At 43.4% G+C, this 20,358-nt stretch overlaps 1 protein-coding gene across 5 annotated transcripts in view; it reads right to left on the reverse strand.

Annotated features, from left to right (window-relative positions):
• The window catches only part of HECW1 (HECT, C2 and WW domain containing E3 ubiquitin protein ligase 1), a 398,524-nt gene that overhangs the window by 248,151 nt on the left and 130,015 nt on the right, over positions 1–20,358 (reverse strand). For all 5 annotated transcript variants that reach the window (XM_045008223.1, XM_045008222.1, XM_045008225.1 and 2 more), the window contains one exon: positions 4–111. In XM_045008223.1, the coding sequence (XP_044864158.1) occupies positions 4–111 (108 nt within the window). The remainder of the gene's footprint in view (positions 1–3; positions 112–20,358) is intronic.

Raw genomic sequence — 20,358 nt, forward strand, 5'->3', positions numbered from 1 at the left:
TACACTCTACGAAGTAAGAGCTGGCATCAATCTTCCAGATAATCTGACCACGGTGAGCGCCATTGACCCCACGGTTCTTGTAGTCCAGAAAGTTTTCAGACAAGACCTCATCTACACACAGAAAAAAATGACCTCATTAGCTGACTGTCAGCACAGCACAGAAAGTGAAGAGAGAGGGCAAAGTATGTTTTACACTCCATAGGGTGTGCTATCTCTGATAGCTTGCCAGCACATGTAGATAAATTAGCTGTGTTATTTATTTATTATTTATATTTTATTTTTATTTATCCATTATTTATATTTCAAGCAAATACACCTATCCTTAAAACACTAGCTTTGTTTGGACATAATTTAAAATATACAATCATACAAAACTCTTAAAAATTACAACAGCTGACTCAACCTGGATCAAACCATACCCAAATTAAAAAAAAATAAAAAATTCAACCAGCTGAATGACAGAGAATGTGAACAAAAACAATACCCTAGCACTCATCCCTCCTCCCAAAACATGGAGAACAGATCCATATAGGCATTTTCATCCATCACCATTATATCCAATAGGTGTGTAGGTGGTTCTTACAGCAAGCAGGGAAAGTTATGTTTGAGTTAATTCAGAACAAGGGATTTCAAAAACTCAGGTCTCTCCACAGATAGCACCCAGGTCCCTCTCATTTAAATGAAAGGATTGAAAGCTAAGTGCTGTCCATTGCTTGTAATTATGGCTCCTTGAAAGACATGGCATGTCCCAGACTATCAAGGTCATTTTAGAATAATGGTGTGTCTCTCAGTAATCTATTGCAGGTTACCTAAAACGCTGAGAGACTGAGGGCCATTGTAGTGTTTAGATGTGCTTGTAATTATTAGAACGGGGAACACTGGCTGTTGGGAGTCTGAAAGGACAGGAAACAGGAAGGAGGGGGGAGGAGTTGAGGAGGCTGAGTGAGAGTTACAGAGGGTGCAGCAGCAGCTTGGTAAAGAGGTTTCCACCGTAAAAATAAAGTGCCGTTGAAGCTTGTTAGTACCTTGCCTGCTTGATACAACAGCCATATAGGCAACTTGATAGGACTCAATGGGCCACATTTGGAACTTCCCCAGACTCTCAGGGCCACAACCCCTAACTCTGCATATCCATTTACACTGATTTTAAAATTGAAAAATAACACACAGCCACAATATCTTGCATGTATTTCTATTTCTATTAATTGATGAATAGAAATTGTTTGCCAGCTGAGTTCATTCTCAGTGAAAACCAGAAACTATGTACATACCTTTAGAGGGCAATAACAAGCTTAGGTTCTGGCCTGTGTCAATCACTTGTGTCCAGGAACACAGAGGCCAAAGTAAGGACAATGGATGGGCTGTGCTGCTTCCCCATGCCTAATTATTCAAACTTTTTGTGAATGAAATGAAATGAATTGTGAACTGTCTAAACATTTTTCCTAGTGGGAAGAAGAGTTCTCCATCAACAGGGACCAATGAATACCTTCCTGTATTTTTCTTTTCCAGCAACGAATAAGTAGCTTTAATTTTAATCTGAGTAAATTCTTAAATGTGTATTTTAATCAAGTGGCTCTTGCAGCTGAAGGTACTTATGTGGGTACTTAAATTTTACTTTGACAAAGGCTAAGTTGATTAATGGTGATGGTAAAAGCTGAGGGAAGATGAGCACCAATAAGGTTCTGGGTTCAAATTCAGAATATTAACTGAATGATCTCAGGCAAACCATTTGATTTGCTATTGCCTGGGTCAACTCAGTTGAACAATGGAGTAAAGAGGAAGACACCATGGAAAACTAGATATTGTGTCTGACTTGAACTAAACTAAATACATACTGTAAATTATCAAATAAGGGGTAGACATTTGACAAGACCAGCTTAGGTCATTATCAAGACAAGCTTCTAGTGACAGATCACTAGAAGTGTGCAACACTACCAGCTATTCAAGGGTCCATCATGCAGCTGCTTCATTTGAAGAACTCCCCCCAGTGACTTCAATGGTGGCTGTAGGATCTAGCCTCCCAAGTGAAGACCTAAGTGGTGAAGCAGCTGTAGACCTTGGACTAGTAAACATCACATGATGATTATATGAAGGTTACTCCTGAAGGCATTCTGTGCCAAAAATTCAAAATTCTGTTCACAATATTTTAAAATTCTGCAAATTTTATTTGTCAAATAAACGTGGCGGCTCCAGCATGGCATTGGGGAGCACAGGGCACTGGCTGCACAAAGATGGGAGTTCACTGTGCAGCTCCCCCTGGGACATGTACTCAGTGGTGAGGCCGCACCCAAACCTGACACAGTGCAAGGACCAGGCCTGCCCTAGAAACATGCCAGGGCCCTGTGCCAGGTGTGGGCAGGAAAGCTCAGCAAGGCGGGATCCAACTGTGGAGAAACTTAGTGTGGAGAGATCCAGGTGTGGGTTGAGAGGGTTCTGTGAGGGACAATCTGGGTGCAGATGGCTCAGTGGTGGATCTGAGTGTGGGGGGAATCTGGATGCACAGAGGCTTGTTGGGGGTTCTGGGTGTAATGGTAATGGGACTCTGCAGGAGGGTCCAGGTGAAGGTGGTTGGAGCTCAGCATGTGGGGCTTGGTTGTTAGGGGAGACAGAGCTCAGCAGGGGGGTCTGGGTGTGGGGGGGCACAGTAGGAGGGTCCAGATGCTGGGGAAGTGGGGATCCAGGTGCAGCTGGTTGGGGCATGGTGGGGTGGGGATCTGGGTGTGAGTGGCTTATTTGGGTGGTCCAAGTGCAGGGGAGTGGGGCATTCTGAGTACGGGGGAGGTGAGGCTCAGCGGAAGGGTCTGGGTATGAGGGGGTATGGATACACAGGGAGTTGGATGGATGGTGGAGCAGCTCCCTGTAGAGGGATCCCTTTGCCTCCAGCTGAGGTGCGATGGGTGCAGGAAGTGGGAGGGAGGGGAGTTTGCAGAGCTTCCTGCAGTTGGGGGAGAAATATGAGGGTGGGTCTGACCCAGCCCCGGATGCCATGCAGGGGAAGAGGAAGTCCCATCCTCTCCAGCCCATCTGGGACTAGAAGCTGAGCCTGGCGCAGGATAGGAGCCTGCAGCCGGGTCTTCCCCAGTCCTGCTCCCTGCCCCACAGTGATTTACCTCTCTGCTGGCTGCCCTAAGACCAAAAACTTGCTGCTGAGGAGGGCTGCATGACTGCTTTTGTGGCTTCCCTTTGTTTCCCCATCAGAAAGTCATTTTTCTGCGGGGAAGCAAAGAATTCTGCAGGAGACATAAATTCTGTGCATGCACAGTTGCACAGAATTCCCCCAGGAGTAAAAGGTGGTCGAAACATCTTCTATAATTCTGTGACCACCAAACCAAGTTTCGAAAGTTCTTTGGTAAGGAAAACTCATCACCAAAAGAACAGATCTGTGGGCTGATCCTAGGGCAGAAGTGGGCAAACTACAGCCTGCGGGCCACATCCAGCCCATGGGACCCTCCTGCCCGTCCCCTGAGCTCCTGGCCCAGGAGGAGGGTCCTATGGGCCCCATCCCCCCCCTACTGTCCTTCCTCCCCCACAGCCTCATCTCACTGTGCCGCTGGGCCTGACCCAGTACTCTGTGCTGCACAGTGGCGTGGCTGTAGTGCCACCAGCGCTCCAGGCAGCACGGTAAGGGGGCAGGGACTTGGGTTGGGGAGGTGGATAGGGGTCGGGGCGGTCAGAAGGTGGGGAACAGGGGGGTTGAATGGGGGGCAGAGATCCCGGGGGGCAGTCAGGAAGGAGGGGTGGGGTTGGATGGGGCGGCGGGGGGCACTCAGGGACAGGGAGAAGGGGTGGTTGGATGGGGCAGGAGTCCTTGGGGGGGCCATCAGGAGGTGAGAAGCAGGGGGGGGATCAGATAGGGGGCGGCGGCCAGGCCATGCCTGGCTGTTTGGGGACAGCCCTCCTTACAATTTTGGAAACCTGATGCAGCCCTCAAGCTAAAAATGTTGCCTGCCCTTGTCCTAGGGAGCGCTAAGTGCCTTCAGCGCCCAGTGAGAGTCAAGGGTGCTCACACCTTATAGGATTAGGTCCAAACATCATATATTTCTTTCAGTGGAAATAAAGGAGTGAGAAAGAATAAAGATATATGGATATATGGATATAAAAGTTTTTAAAAATGAACTTATTTGATAGGACTTAAGTCAGCATTCTAAAGGACAGAGCTGCTGCGGAACTCTCATACTAGATTGTTCACAGTAACTCAGAAAAAGCATATTAAGCTCCCACGACGCTACTAAACAGTACGTAAAGGGCAAAAATAAAGAAGATAAATATTATTTTAAAAAAATCTACAAAGATTAAACTGAGATTAGACTTCTTTTAAATAGAAAGGAAAAGAAAGGCTACTTACCTGGCTCAGTGATTAGAGTTCTTTGAGATGTGTGGTCCCTAGCTGTATTCCACTTGCGGTGCACATGTGTTCGAAGGGCCTGAGTCTGGAAGATTTTTGCTAGCAGTGTCTGTTGGTTTGCACCTGCACCCCTCTCTTCTTGTGCACCAAATCCAGGGCATAAAGGGTGGTGTGCAACAACCACTTCTCCAGTCCCCTTTCTGCCATGAATAGCACTAGGATAAGACTCCACTACACGGGTGAAGAAGGGCAGGAATACAGATAGGGACCGCACATCTTGAAGAACCCCCTATTACTGTACAAGGGAAGTAACCTTTCTTTCTTTTTTGAGTGATGGTCCCTACTTGTATTCTACTCCAGGTGACTCTCAAGCAGTATTAATTGAGGATGAGGGTGGGAGGAACCGTGCTATATGATAGGTTGAAGGACTGCTCTCCCAAAAAAATGTGTCTGCTGTAGAATCCTGAACCAAGGGATAATGTCTCACATAGATATGGATGGAGCCCTACATTGCCATTCTGCAACTGTGTAGGAGAGGGACATCTCAAAGCGAAACTGCTGATATAACCTGGGGACTAGTTGAATAGGGCCTCGTATCTTGAGGGGGAGGGGTTGCCATCAGCTCAAACATCGGGATGCAGTCCAGTATCCATTTGGACAGTCTTTCTGAGGACATAGCTCCCCCTCTCATGCATTTGGCAAAGGAAACAAAAAGTTTTGGGAGATTTTCTGAAGGATTTAATCCTCTATAGATAAGTTAAAGCTTAGCGGACATTCATAGAATGGGGCTTCCTGCCCTATCTGGCGGCATGGGGCTTCAGATAGAAGACAGATAAGTGGTTCAGATGGAATTCCAAGATTACTTTTGGAATTAGTTTAGGATAAGGACCTTGTCCTTATGGAAGACCATGTAGGGTGGGTCTGCAATAAAGGTTCGCAGCTTACCTACTCTTCTAGGTGGGTGTCTGCAACCAGAAAGGCAAGCTTCATAGATAGATGAGCAAAAGAACATGAGGCTAAAGGTCTGAATGGGGGAATTAATGATGACAGGACTAGACTGAGGCCCCATATTGGGGCAGGTTTCAGCACCAGAGGAAAGGTTCTGACAAGTCTCTTCAGAAACCTTACTATGATCTGATGGGCAAAAACTGAATGGCTGTCCAGAAGAGAGTAAAAGACACTAATGGCTGCCAAGGGCACCACACAAGGAGCTGAGAGATAATCCTGACATTTTCAGAGAGACAAGGTAATCAAGAATACTAGTATCAGAGGGGAAGCCGTGTTAGTCTGGATCTGTAAAAGCAGCAAAGAATCCTGTGGCACCTTATAGACTAACATACGTTTTGCAGCATGAGCTTTCGTGGGTGAATACCCACTTCGTCGGATGCAAGAATACTAGGGATCTCAGAACCCCCTGGAGGTAGTCGACTATGCTCACACTATATAGGGACTCTTTTCCATTTTGCTGTGTAGCATTTTCTTTTGGAATCTTTTCTACTATTGCTAAGGATGGATTGTATTGCTTCCAAGCATGACTTTTCTAGGTCTGTTGTCCATCTGTTGGATGGAGGAGAAAGAGGCCTCTATATCAATACAGGATACCATTGATAATGGTGGTCTGATTAAGTGAGTGGCAAACTGACCAGGGAATATTAGTAATTCCAGGTCCATATAGATAATAAAGTCCTTCAGCTCTATGAAGCTGTAGAGTGGACTGGACTTCTGTCTCTTGGTAGAGATGGCTTCAGACAGGAATAGTTTTTGCTACCAAGATCTCCTTTTTTCTGCGTGTCAGTACTGTTCCCTTCTTTCCCTCGTCAGTACTGAGGATGGTCCTGCCCCTTTGACCAGAGATGGTTTCAGGGCACTTTTGGTTCTCAGTGACAAGGAATTGGAACCATGCTCTTGAGAGCTCCTGACATAGACATACTGCGATGTAGAGTCTCACCTGACTCAGAGGGTGTCAGAGACGAGCTCCTCTTTTTGTATGAGGATTTGGAGAGAGATTTTTCCCAATGCTTACAACAGTGTTTGCGCTTACCCTCCTCACATCTGTTCTGTTTGGAAGAGTTTTTAACCCTGCTCTGTGTAGCTATGGAGACCACTGTGCTCAAAGGGGCCCTTCTCGGGGCCTCAGCCAGATGTAGAGGGGGGGTCTGCTGGGCCAAGATTGGACTGGGTTCTCACTGAGCAGTCCATTAGGAATCTTCTAAATCTAAATTCACAGAATTGATGAGTTCAGTGAGGAAGGGGCCGGCACATATTGCAATTAGAAGCTGGTACGAGCTTCCCTGAGGCAACAGAGACAGGCCACACAGATCTTGAATCCCAGGATCTTGGACATACGAGGCATCTCGTGCATGAGAGTGTCTTGTGGAGGGACTTCCAGAGCTCTAAAAATTGCTGAACTACCCTATCTAGAAACAGGCTTTAAAAACTATTTGCGACTCTCTACAAATTTAGAACAAGAACACAAGCTAAAGCTGTGAACATTGAAGAGGTTCATCTCAGACCAGGGGCAGAAGAAAAGAACTGGAGAAGCAGTCAGTCCGTACTGCCCCTTATGCCCTCAGCATAGGGGGCGCAAGCACAGACCAACTGACATTGCTAGAGAAAAATCTTCTGGTCTCCAGCACATGGAGCTCATGCACACCTCCAGTGGAATACATCACTCAAAGAACTAAACTTTTACCAAAAGGATAAAGCACAGGGGGTTGGACTAGATGACCTCCTGAGGTCTCTTCTAACCCTGATATTCTATGATTCTATGAATAAAGAGTAGCTGAAGTGAGAAATAAGTTATTTCTCTGGTTTTATGCAAAAGAGTTCTGCAAGGAACAAGATAAGTGGGCTACCAACTGTAAACTCTTTGGTGACATTCCCTTGAGGGATTTACCAAGGAAATCCCTTTAAAGAGGTCATTAATGATTGCAATGCATATTCATAAAAGGCAATACCATCTACAGTACATTTTCCCTTTGCTGATTTGCTAATTACCCGTAATTATTTCATTAGCTCAGTTTCATGCACTGTATGGAAGTGGAGATTTTTCAATGTATTAAAATTTTACATTTCCATGGTACACCTGCAATTTCCCGGTAAAAGTAGCATAATGTTCTCTTGGATTTTTTCCGTTCTTCATTTACAATTTCCATTTCTGACCTCTTTCACTATCCAAATTTATACTAGAAACAAAAACAACCCTCACCCCATCCCAAGGTGTACATTTTTGTAATGAGAAAGATAGAAAAAAATTTGATTAGGTGTGAGTATCAACCCTCCCCTTGTTCATGAATCATCTGAGTTATCTGAAACCTGAGTCTTCAACACTGCAGCACAGACATCTAGCACTAAACCTACAGGACGAATACTAGCTGGCAGCAAGAGCAGTCTCTTTTCCTAGAGAGGAGATGGGTTGCTGGGTCCAAGTGCTCAGTCAGGTGTGTGATCAGGAATTCCAGACTGGATCTCTCTTTCCCTCACCCCAGGAGCTGGGGAGCTATTGCCCCATGTGTTGCCTCCAGATGGGATATGTGTGTGTGTGTTTGTGTGTGTGTAGGGGGGCTGGCCATTGGTGTCAGGGATTGTATGAAGGGCGCCTGGCCCAAATCTTTCTCTCTCCCCTCCCTGATGTTGAGGGAAGCTTCTGCTCCCCCTAGTGCCCCTGTGTGTGTGTGACTGGGGGAGGGAAAATGTGCCACTTGCCTCAGGAGGTCACAGGGAAGGGCGTCTGACCTGGCTTTCTCGTTTCCTTGCCCCAGCAGTTCCCTGCCATGCCCAGTGTAACTGCACTATTGCAGGAACCCGGCCTCAGAATGTTCAGTGATGTTGGCAGGCTGCCAAGAATGTCCAGAGGCTCTTAAATGAAAGAGGGGAAATGACAATTTTAAACACTTCGTATCTTAATCAGACTTGGCTGAAAAGCCACGAGGAAACAAAAAGAAAAGTAGTGATATCTCTGTAGCCTAAGCCGGGGACTTCCCTTGCTGAATAGGAAAGGCCCACTGCAGATAATGGAGGTATGAGAGCTTCTCAAAGAAAATGTTGCATGAACTCTAATAGTAAGTGTTATCAAGCTAAATATAGGGTTCACTACCAACTCCCGCTCTAGTGAGGTCGGGCAATGTGTGCTTGCATGTATGTGTATGTGTATGCATGTACAGTTTATAAACTATAGAGGTAGATGGAATACAATATATGATGGCATAGTAGGAAGGTTGTATTAACATGGGTTTAGAATGGTCAGATCAGCACTTATAAACTATGCAGATCATCCCAAACAAATGCCAATATAGTCTTTAACCACTCCACAGCATCATATATTTTGCATATGTCATGTATGTTACAGGGAAAAAATTCTTGGAATATTTTATCTCTAAGGGTGTAAAACCATGTGCCTTGCTACCATGAGTTTATCTTTACAGAGCAAGAGATAGATAAAAATAACTAATAAAGGTAAAACAAGTCCATTATGACCTCAAATGGCTCTTCTAGAGGTGCAAATGTCATGGCTTTAAAATCCAGTATCTTGGGGCTTTTCAAAATCTAAATGTAAGCACTGTGTGTCCCTTTGTGAAAAAGATGGATAATTTTCCCCCGTTCAAGGAGATACCTCATTTTTAGCCCAGCAGAAAAGGAGATACTGAATTTTAAAGGCACACAATATTTATGTCTAGAAAAGCAGTTACTACTCCAGAACGAAATCTTGCCCACTCTTGGCTTCATGCAGGGGTAATTTTGGGGGCTGGGGGAACAGAGGAGAAAATATTTCCTAGCAGAGAAATATTTGTGGAGGTGAAATATATTTTTAAGAAGATTATTTGTGCAAGGGAAAACAAATCCCACTACTTTATCTTTCTATTGAGCAACCTTCTGAATAAGTGAAATGACCTTAAAGCACACAACATACTTTACCTCTCCAAGGTAAATGGTGAAATACTTCAATTTAGCTCCATGTAAAATACATAGCAGAGTTAATGCTTCTGCCTTTCATGTATTTTAACCAGGTGCTAATGGCTTTTGACATTTTTCCAATAAAACATCACAATGCACTTCCTTTTCCTTTAAAAAAATTGAGAATATAGCTTAACCTAACTTCTCTCACTCTATGAAGGAGATATCTTCTGGACTTCTGGCTGAGTACTTTTCAGGTGCATAGATGTTTCTCTGCTGGTCATTCAGCAGAGCTGGATAGGCCTTAGCATCAGCAAAAGACAGAGGTATTTGTCTAAGAGGGAGGTAGAAAAGCATAAAAAACCCCACATCACATCGTGAGTAAAGGGCTGGAGATAGTCTCTATCTAGCCTATTTGGGCCAGGTGTAGCAATGGACAAACATAATTGTCTTGCCTAAAGGAATGGGATATAATTCCAACTTTTAAAAGTAATCCACAAGTAGGCAACCAAGTGTTAGTGCTCTACACCCCCATGATCAAATTCCTGATCTTGGTCTCTTCTTCTCCATGCCAACAGGGTTTTGGGGGTGCTGCAGAGGCAAAATGTGAAGCCATATGGAGATGGGGATGCTTTCTGTTGTTCAGTTACTCAGGAGTGCCTTCTATAGCCAGCTGGCCTTAGCAAGATCTGAAGGAAGTCTCCTTAACACCTCCTCAGCTAGGAAGATAGCAACCTTCATACAAAGCCTTCATCACGTGGGGCTCTGATCAACATCTGAAGGTGCCCCCTGCTTCCTACCCACACATACATTCCTCTGCCAGAATATTGTTTAACTTCTTAAGAGCATCGTGTTTCTTTATATACTCATAATATAACAACATTTCATGTGACAAAAATCTTATTAGCTTCTTTTTAATTAGACTAGGCTCAAGATTTTAAAAGTGGCAAATATCTTTGGGCATCTTAATTTTTGGGTAACCAACTTGACACACCATAAATGGATCTCATTTTCAAAAAGTACTGACCACCCACTTTGGAAATCAGGCTTCTTTGTGATGTCTTAAATCAAGAATCCAAAATCACTTGCCAATTCTGAAAATCTTGGTCTACATCACCTGAAACACTCTGTACCCAATTTGGGAATTTACAGTGGCTTTCTATACTGTTTCTGAAAGAAAGAAATAAGTGTTGAAACTATGGCTTGCCAAACTAGTACAACCATCAACTTTTAGAGAGCTAACAGAAATGTAGAGCATGCTTTTTACTTTGGTGAGTGTGTATGTATGGGATTCCTTGATGCATGAAAAGAGCACCTCTCAAGATGTTCTAAGAGTTAATTAACACTTCCAAGTGGGTAAAAGTCAAATCATAACTTTTTCTTTCCCCCTGCAGACTATTAATTTGGATTTCTTTGAATCTATCAGGAAAATGATAGAACAATCAAGTCAACCTTCTAGATGGCCTGGAAAACATTCTGAATATCCTTAACGGAACTTGTAATGTTCAGTCAAACTTCTTGCAAGTGACAATTTGGCATCAAGACAGTATAGGCATGTATTTTAATTAACAATGAGTAAAGATAGCTATCTCTGACTTGTTGTGATTGAAAATGGGAGCCAAGCAAAGGTTCTCCTATTCTGGGGAAGGAAATGTAATTGAAAAGTCATACAGTGAAATCCTGAACCCATTGAAATCAGTGGCACAATTCTCATTGACTTCAATGGGGCTAAGGTTTAGCCCATATTGTGCAGTTCTAAAAGCAGGTCCAGACAGAAACACTATATTTGAAAGGCCTTATCCCAAATCTGAGTGGCCATGAAGGTCTCTTTCAATGGAGGAGGAGGATATAAATGAAAGATCCTTTTTAGTTATAGCTGGGCTTTCATTATGGCTTCATGTCAGCATATCACCATTCTGTGCTTTAGTTTCACCCCCAAAGCTATCATTTTAAAGGTTGTAAATTATGAGAAAAAAGCATGAAAAATTGCAGTGATCTCAAAGTGCTTTACAAGATATATATACAGACATAGCTACTGAAACAGCTACCTCTTCAGTGAAAGGCAACAACCAGCTGACAAAAATCAGGCAACAGTGGAATTAGGGGAAATTTTGAGCAATGACACCCAGCAAAAAGGTCCTGTAAAAAGTGCCATGGGAACTTCACAGGCTGTGGACACTAAAGAGGCAAAACCTTAGTATTTTATTCTTCCTCAAAAGTCCCAAACAGTATAAACAACAGGATATTCAATTTGTCTTTCTTAGAATGACTCAGACAATACAGAAAAAAGTTACAAATACCTGTAATTTAACACCCTTTTCAGTTAGTGTGGTTTTAGTTAAGAGGAAATAAAAGAAAACATGGGTTGTCTTACTGAGAAATCACCCACCCTTCCATAGAATAATGAGCTAAACAAACAAAATTTAGGAATAGAATAGGCTGCAAGGTTGCACTGATTCCCAATGACACAAATTGGACACAAACTCCCTGGCAAAATATTTTCTGAACTCCATACACCAGTCAAAACTTATATTCTACATTAGCTTGATTCATCATTTGATGTACACCGCCTATTTTGTGGAAACGTAAGGTTACCACTATATAAATAGAGGCTCCATTTTATGTTTTGATCCCTTATGAATAAAAAATGCTGCATTACAAAAATTACAGTAGACCTAATGGTATTTATTTGAACAAATTTGCTTTAGCTTGAATTTTAAAAGTTCTTTGGTCATTATGTACATCTGTGTTATAATTACATATGAATAGAGCTAGCAGAATGCTATTAAAGATCTTTTCTGCGAAAATTGGCCTAGCAGTAGTTAAACTATTTTGCAATTTGCATAGTAAGCTGTAGCAAAAAAACAAAACAAAACACAAAAACAAAAACTCCCTACAAAGTAAGAACTACCAACAAAATAAAATTACATTTTGCGAGAAATACAAATGTACAGTGCATGGAAGCTTCCTAAATCCAATATTTCTTCTATTAGGACTATATTTAGCAGCATCCTAAGTAAAGCGTAACATTAAGAGGACAGCTTGTACATTTCAGGAGGGCAGTCAGTTGGGAACTATATGGGAATATGTCTGTTTTTAGCCATCAGTGCCCTTTTGCAGACCATTAGTGTAGAAAAAAAATAGCTCCTAGACATCTGCACATATTTCAAAAAACTCTACAATAAAGGTGAATGGAATTTTTTAACAGAGGAGCTACTAATAAGTAATGCAAGTGGAAAAATGATACTTATTTGTTGAATAATAATACAAATAAACAAATGAACAATATAAAACATATATCCAAAGGAGTAGAGCAACATAAGGAATATTTCTGAATATCAATATTACTGTTTACCAATTTTCTTCTCTTTTTTGTCAGCTGTCCAAACATTCCTACACCTATTATAATAACAGTAAATGCAGGTCTTTCCATTGACTTAAATAAGCACTGGATCAGGCAGTAATATGGATCAAAACTTTTCTATATTAATGTGTTTGTAAATTTCTGCTGTTATCTATGTAACACTTTTGGTAGGGGAAGTGCTTACATGATACCTATCTTGCAATAATTGTTTCACTACTTTAAAAATACAAATTTTATTATATTTTTTCCAACTCACAATGTCTGCTGCAGAGATACACTGTAATTCCAAAAGGACATTGAAGAGGAGGTTACTCACCTGTGCAGTAACTGACATCCTTCGAGATGAGTGTCCCTGTGGGTGCTCCACTCCAGGTGCTGGTGTGTCCCTGTGCATTCACTTGGAAATTTGTACAGCAGTACCCACACGGGCCGTGCATGCGCAGTGCCTACCTTACACGCTGTTGGTGCTTTAATGGAGTGTGTGCGGCAGTTACTCCTCAGTTCCTTCTCTATAATGGAGACTACTCCAGACTCTGAAGTGGAGGGGAGGAGAGTGGGTAGTGGAGCACCCACAGGGACACTCATCTCAAAGAATATCAGTTACTGCACAGGTGAGTAACCTCTTCTTCTTCAAGAGAGAGAGATGTCCCTGTGGGTGCTACACTCCGGGTGACTGAAAAGCAGTATCTCTAGGATGGTAGGGACTTTGGATCTAGTAAGAAAGCTGTAGACAGCCTGGCTCGAGCCATTTCGAGTGTCAGTGAAGGGACCCTGAGTGTTTGGCAAAGGTATGTTCTGAAGCCCAGGTGGCAGCCTTGCAGATGTCTATGAGGGGAACACTACATACGAATGCAACAGATGTTGAGATCGATCTGGTAGAGTGTGCTTTAATAGAAGTTGAAGGATGTGTCTTCTTTAGTTGGTAGCATAAATGGATGCAGTCTGATATCCAATTGGATATTCTCTGGCTAGACATTGATTTACCCTTAGATCGCTATGTGATTGAGATAAAAAGTTTAGGGGCTTAGTCCTATCCAAATAAAAGGACAATGCTCTGCACACATCAAGTGTGTGCATTGCTGCTTCAAAAGAGTTCGCATGCGGTTTAGGAAAGATGGTTAGTAGATGGTTCATTAAAGGTGGAAGGATGAATGTACCTTGGGGAAAAATTTGGGATGCGTTTGGAGAGTGACTTTATCCTTAAAAAAGATAGTGTAAGGTGGGTCAGCCATAAGAGCTCCAAGTTTTCCTATGCATTTGGCAGATGTAATTGCCACTAAGAACGGAGCTTTCATTGATAGGTGTAGTAGCGAGTAGGATGCTAGCAGTTCAAATGGCTTTTGTGTCAAACATATAAGGACCAAGTGGAGGTCCCATGGTTGAGTAGGTGGTCTGATGTCTGGGTACAGGGTTTGGATGCCTTTGAGGAATCTTTTAGTGATAGGGTGGGCGAAGATAGTGGTGTCGCCGATCTTTCTGTTAAAATGCTGTGTTTGCTGCCAGATGTACCTTTTTGGAGTTGAAAGAGAGCCCAGATTGTTTGAGCTCCAGAAGGTAGTCCAGTATGATTGGAAGAGGTGCAGAAGAAGGAGCGGTTTGTCTGGGGTGTGGGGTGCTGTTGAGAGGTGAAAGGATAGAACCCTGCATTGGTAGTGGTTTATTCCCAGAACAAATCTGAGAAAGTGTCTGTGGGCAGGGTGTATAGTTACATGAAAATAAGCATCCTGCAGGTCAAGACCTGAAAACCAATCTCCCTGCTCCAGCGCTGGAATAGTGGTTATTAGGGCAACCATTTTGAATTTTTGCTTTTTCACGAACTTATTGAGTCACCCGAGGTCGAGAATGGGTTGCCATCCCCCACTTTTCTTTTCCATCAAAAAACAGTGGGAGTAAAAACCCTTTCCTCTATGCTGATTGATACCTTTTCCACTGCTCCTATTTACAGAAGATGTTGTACCTCTTGGTGGAGCAAGTGGTCATGAGAGGGATCCCTGAAGAGGGATGGAGAGGGGGTGGGTGGGAGATATGGACAGAAAATGGATGGTATAAGCCTGATCGGATAACCTCTAGAGCCCATCTGCCCATAGTGGTGTCTCGCCAGCGGTCGTAAAATGGGAGCAAACGGTGACCAAGGGGTTGAGTAATTAGTGTGAGTGCTGGAGTGTGTGGGAAGTCTTCTATAGCCTCAACCAACGCTTCAAGTCTGCTTGTTAGGTGTGGGGAGGCGGCACTGAGGCCTAGGTCTCTGGTGTTGATGCTGTTGCTGATCATATGGCCATTGTTGTTGAATGTATATCAATGTGGGAAATGGTAAGGCTGATACCTATATTGTCTCCTTCTATAGGCCATGTATGGATGCCAAGAGAATGCATGGGAGCCCTGGAATCCTTCATGGTTTGCAGCACCTCATTGGTCTTTGCTGCAAATAATTTCTCACCATCGAAGGGGAGATCCTCCATAGTGTTCTGTATCTCACGAGGAAAAGAGGAAGAGTTGAACCATGAAGCCCAGCACATGACAACGGCTGTAGCAGTGGATCTGGCTGCAATGTCCACAGCATCAAGGGCAGCCTGGAGTTAGTATTTGTCCTTCAGATACCACTGCCTTGAATTGTTGTTCCTTTTCTTCTGGAATATCGTTAATAAATTCCATGGATTTCCCATAATTTTTATGGTCATATTTGGTTAGGAGGGCAGCATAGTTTGCCACCCTGAATTGCAGTGTGGAGGATGCATAAACCTTTTGGCCAAATACATCCATTCTTTTACTGTCACTGTCAGAAGGAGTGGACCAGAAATGCTGCCTTTTGTTTCTTTGGTTCGCTGCTTCCACTATCAGCATTTGGTGCTGGATGTGTGAAAAGAAACTGAGGCCTTGGAGGGGACATAATATTTCCCATCTGCCCTCTTGCAGGTTGGGGTTATAGTGGCTGGAGTTTACCAGATATTTTTGGCCAGGTCTATGATAACTCCGTTGATCAGGAGGGCAATCTTGGAGGAGGCCACAGATTGTGAGGTATCTGTCAGTTCATGTTGAGTGTCTGACACCTCCTCCATAGTGATCTTGAGTTCACTAGTCACCCTTTTAAATAGGTCTTGAAAGCAGGTGAAATCATCTGCTGTTGTCAGTGGTGGTAGCATAATAGCCTCATCAGGTGAGGAAGATAGGTTATTGTTATTTGGACAGGTATCTTCTTGTGTGCTCCACTACAGGTTCCTCCTGTACCAACAACACAGAGGTGTGTGAGGGTTGAGGAGGAGATTTGGTGTCACCTCTCTATGGGCTGTGTCAACTGGTGTGATGTCTCCTGTAGGACTCCCCTGGGTTCCAATAATGCCATTGTTCGAGAAGGACATAGGTGGTCCCATCCAAGGGTGCCCATACCAGGGTGACAAGTCCCTGGCATATAAGGATCTTGATCTTATTGGTCCAGCATTAGTAGGTGTGTCAATTGGGAAGGAGTGGTGTGGTGAAAAAACTCCCTCTACTTCATCATCCTCACCACTAGAAAAGTAAGAGAGGAGAGGGGATAATTGTCAGTATGGTGCCAACGTTCTCGGTGAGAGATCTGTACCCAGTAAAGGAGAATGTGGGGTTGGCGAAAAAGCAAATCCCCAATGTTGATGGCGCTGATGGGTATTGCACCGAGTGCAGTGACAGGACCGCAGGGTTGGTTGGTGCCGATTGGTGTGGCACTGTGTGTATCGCCAGAGGTGGTTGAGAAGTCAGTGCTGCGGCTGAACTAGCAGTCATGTGCGGCACAGACAAGGACGCCTGAAGTGGCGCCGAGTCCTTTGCGGTGCTGGGCGGTGCTGTGAAAGAAGAAGAAGACAACTTCAAGCCATTAGCCTCAGCACCAGAGTGGTGCATATCAGTGGCAGCCAGAGTAGGAGCGGCACCGGAGATGCCCGGAGCATCATATGTGCTGAGCCACAGTGTGGACGGCACAGAATAAACAGACCTGCTCGGGGAGAGTTTGGAAGCAGTCTGGTCCCTGTGAGGTGACAAAGCTGGCCATTTTTTTGTGGATTTTTTGTCCTTGTTGTATTGAGGAGGGCTCTGTCCCAAGGAGAACTCATGTCCTGGATCAGAGGTGGGGTCTGAGGGACTTTTCCATCAAAATTAACTTGAGCCTCAGGTCTCTGTCCTTTCATGCCCTGGCTTTGAGCTTGCTACAATGGGCACATTTTTGGGGGACATGAGAGTCCCCCAAACAGCGGACACATTGAGGATGGCCATCAGAGATGGGGATAGCCTCTCTTCACGTAGTGCATCTCTTAAAGCCTGGGGAGCCAGGCATCATGCAAAGTCACTAACTAACCATGAGGGAAAAATGGTAGGAAAAATAATTTTTTTGCAGGGGAGGGGGAAGGAAGGGTCAAAGAAATAAAACTTATCTGACTGAAATACTATACTAATAACTAACTAACTATGCCAAAGTGAAAAAAAAAATTTAAGCGGGACCGCTGAGCTCCGTCTCATGCTGGGGATGGTAGAGTAGGAACTGAGGAGTCATGGCCACACATGTGCTGTTAAGGCACCAGCAGCGTGTGAGGCAGGCTCTGGGCATGTGCTGCCCATGCGGGTACTGCTATACAAATCTCCGAGTGAAGGTACAGGGACTCGCCAGCACTCGTGGAGCACCCACAAGGACTTCTCTCTCGAAGAACATATTCTCAGGCCAAATTACAATGCTGGTATTTACAGTAAGCTTCTGTCCTCTCAAAGATTATTACAGGGAAGTGTTTTGAAGAACTAAGGCTTGATTCTACAAGCACTCTGTCCTCAATCCAGTAAAGATTTAAGTATATGTTTAACTTTGAGCATGAGTAGCCCCATTTACGCCACTTAGATAGCAGAGAAAAGGGAGGTTAGAGGAGAGGGAAGAAACACATAAAGGGAAAAGGTAGGAGAAAAGAGACAATAAAACGAGTGGAACGGAGAGGATAAAGACTGGAGAAAAGTTGAAGAGGAGAGGAAAACTTGTGGGAGGGGAATTGGAGAAAACAGAGCCAGCATGATTACAGCAATTCTTGGCCACCTCACAGGGGTTCTATTTTAAGAAAAGCTGATATAGGCAATGGAAAGAGCAGGAGTGATAGAGTTGGAGCCTGAATCACCTGATCCAGGAAAACCAGCAAACAAAAAATCCAAGGGACCATGATGGTCATTCTCCAGACTGAGTATGTCACAACCTACAGCAAATTCTGTTTTTCCTTTGAAACCTTTATCCTCTTATTCTGAATCAGCTGCAGTGCCACTGCCCACCCATGGTTTCTTTTTACAGTGAAGCCTAAGCAGCCCCCAGACATCCCTGCCCCAGCTACAGGTTCATACTGAAAATACTGTCAGCTCTAAAGCTCTTGCATTTCCAAAATTGCCTTTACTGAAATGGTAGATGTAATATGCCTGGTTTTTAGTAGACCATTTGCTAAAAATTTTAAGTATCTCTCAATATCTTATTCCAAACATAGCTAAAATCAGCCTGGATAATGAACACTGTCACATTTAACTGAAAACTGGAAGGAAGGCAGGCACAGAGCAATGGTTTTTTTTTGAATAGGAGATATACCAATCTCCTAGAACTGGAAGGGACCTTGAAAAGTCATTGAGTCCAGCCCCCTGCCTTCACTAGCAGGACCAATTTTTGCCCCAGATCCCTAAGTGGCCCCCTCAAGGATTGAACTCACAACCCTGGGTTTAGCAGGCTAATGCTCAAACCACTGAGCTATCCCTCCCCTCCTACACAACAATATATTGAATTTTGGAGGGGGCAATGTACAGTGGGGTACCACAGGGGTCAAATGGATGAAAGGCCTGATCCAAAGCCACTGCAGTCAATGAGAGTCTTTCTATTGATTATAATAGACTTTGGATCACACCTTAAAAGGAGGCAATAGCATACTATTGAAATTTGCTGAGAATGCTAAAAGGGGAGGAGATGCAAACATCACATAGGACAAAGATATAATATATAAAGGAACACAAAGATTTTAAATATGGGCAAGAAATAAGATTCAGCTGGGTAAAAATGCTTACGAAAATAGCAAGGGGGAAATAATGTGAAACATATATACTCGATGGCAAGAAGAAAACTAAGATGTAGCAATGCTGAAAGATATATACCACAGGGGAAGTGGGGTTTTTTTACCCTCGAAAGCTTATGCCCAAATAAATCTGTTAGTCTTTAAGGTGCCACTGGACTCCTCATTGTTTTTTTAGGGGTGACAGTGGACAGCAAATTAGTCAGGAGTTTGCAATGTGATACAGCAGCAGAAAACGGTTGAGTTAACAGAGGCATCAAAACACAAAGCATCTTTATAGAGCCCAGTGTGACTGTATTTGGAATATTTCATTCAGTTCTGGGCACCTCACCACTGCAAATCATAAGAAACTGGAAGGTGTTCAGTGAACAAAAGCAATTTGGGGGCCAGAGGGATCAACTGATAAGGAAAAATTAAGAAAGCTCAATGTATATGCAACAACTCATGTGTGTGGGAAAGACATTACTAGTCTAAGAATAACTAAAAGGTGTAAACACTGAGGTGGGAAAGGAATTATTTGGTTTGGTTTAGGAGTAATGGGATGAAATGGAGAAAGGGAACTTAAAGGCTGCATAACAGAAAAAATACATAGGCTGTTTGACAAGCTGTGTGAAATGGATTTGTTTTCTTAAGCCCTGATCCTGCAAAGAATTATGCACATGCTTAATTTTACTCACTGTGAGTAGTCCCACTGAAGTCAATGGGCTACTCACAATGTGTACTGTTAAGCATGGCCATGGTCCATCTTCCAGTTCACAGGTCTCTCCAGTTGATTGAATTATCAGCAAATCACTGGGTGAGTGATTGTTACGTATACAATATTGGCCTCGGTATCTATTTTGGGGCACTTATCTGGTTGGCTCCCTTCACTGTAGTAGCTGAGCACCTCTCAATCTTTAATATATTTACCCTTACAACATCCCTGTGAAGTGGGGATCTATTGGCTTCATAGAAAAGACTGCAGCCAGAGTACCACCTGCCTGCTTTGTTTCCTTCTCTTGGTTATTGGGGTGACTGTTGCATTGGACCTGGAAAATCTGTTTGCCCCACACACCATCAAAGAGATTCACAGTGTCTGGAATATTATTTCATGGGAAAACATACTCTTAAAAGGGACATATTTGGATACCTGGCAATGTGTTTTCTACCATGTACATAAACTACAGGAGAAAAAAGCTAGCAGCCAAAAACTCCTCCACATTGGTTGCAGTCTTTCAGTGCATTATCCATTTATGATGTAATGCTAGTCATAATATTAACAATACTTAGCAAATTACAAACATTAGCTAATTAGCTCCCTTAATATTAGTTAATTAATCCTCTTCAAGGTAGATATTGTGATTAGTCTTATTTTACAGATCGTAAAATTGAGGGCATGTCCACACTTAAAACGCTGCAGCTGTGATTCCGTAGCACTTCAGTGTAGACATTACCTATGTAGGTACTACCTCCCTGATAGGAAGTAGTTAGGTCAATGCAAGAATTCTGCCATCAACCTAGCACTGTCTCCAGCAGGGGTTAAGTTGGTATAGCTACATCTCTCAATGGTGTATATTTCACATCCCAGGGGAGATATAGCTGTACCGATGTAAGTTCCTAGTGTAGATCAGCCCTGAGGCACAGAGGTTAAATGGCTACACCAAAGACACAGATTAAGCCAATATCAGAGATGGGAATTAAATTTAGGAATTTGTGGTTCTCAATCTTAAATG

Source organism: Mauremys mutica, chromosome 2 (genome assembly GCF_020497125.1).
Source record: "Mauremys mutica isolate MM-2020 ecotype Southern chromosome 2, ASM2049712v1, whole genome shotgun sequence".
Classification (NCBI taxonomy): Eukaryota; Metazoa; Chordata; order Testudines; family Geoemydidae; genus Mauremys; species Mauremys mutica.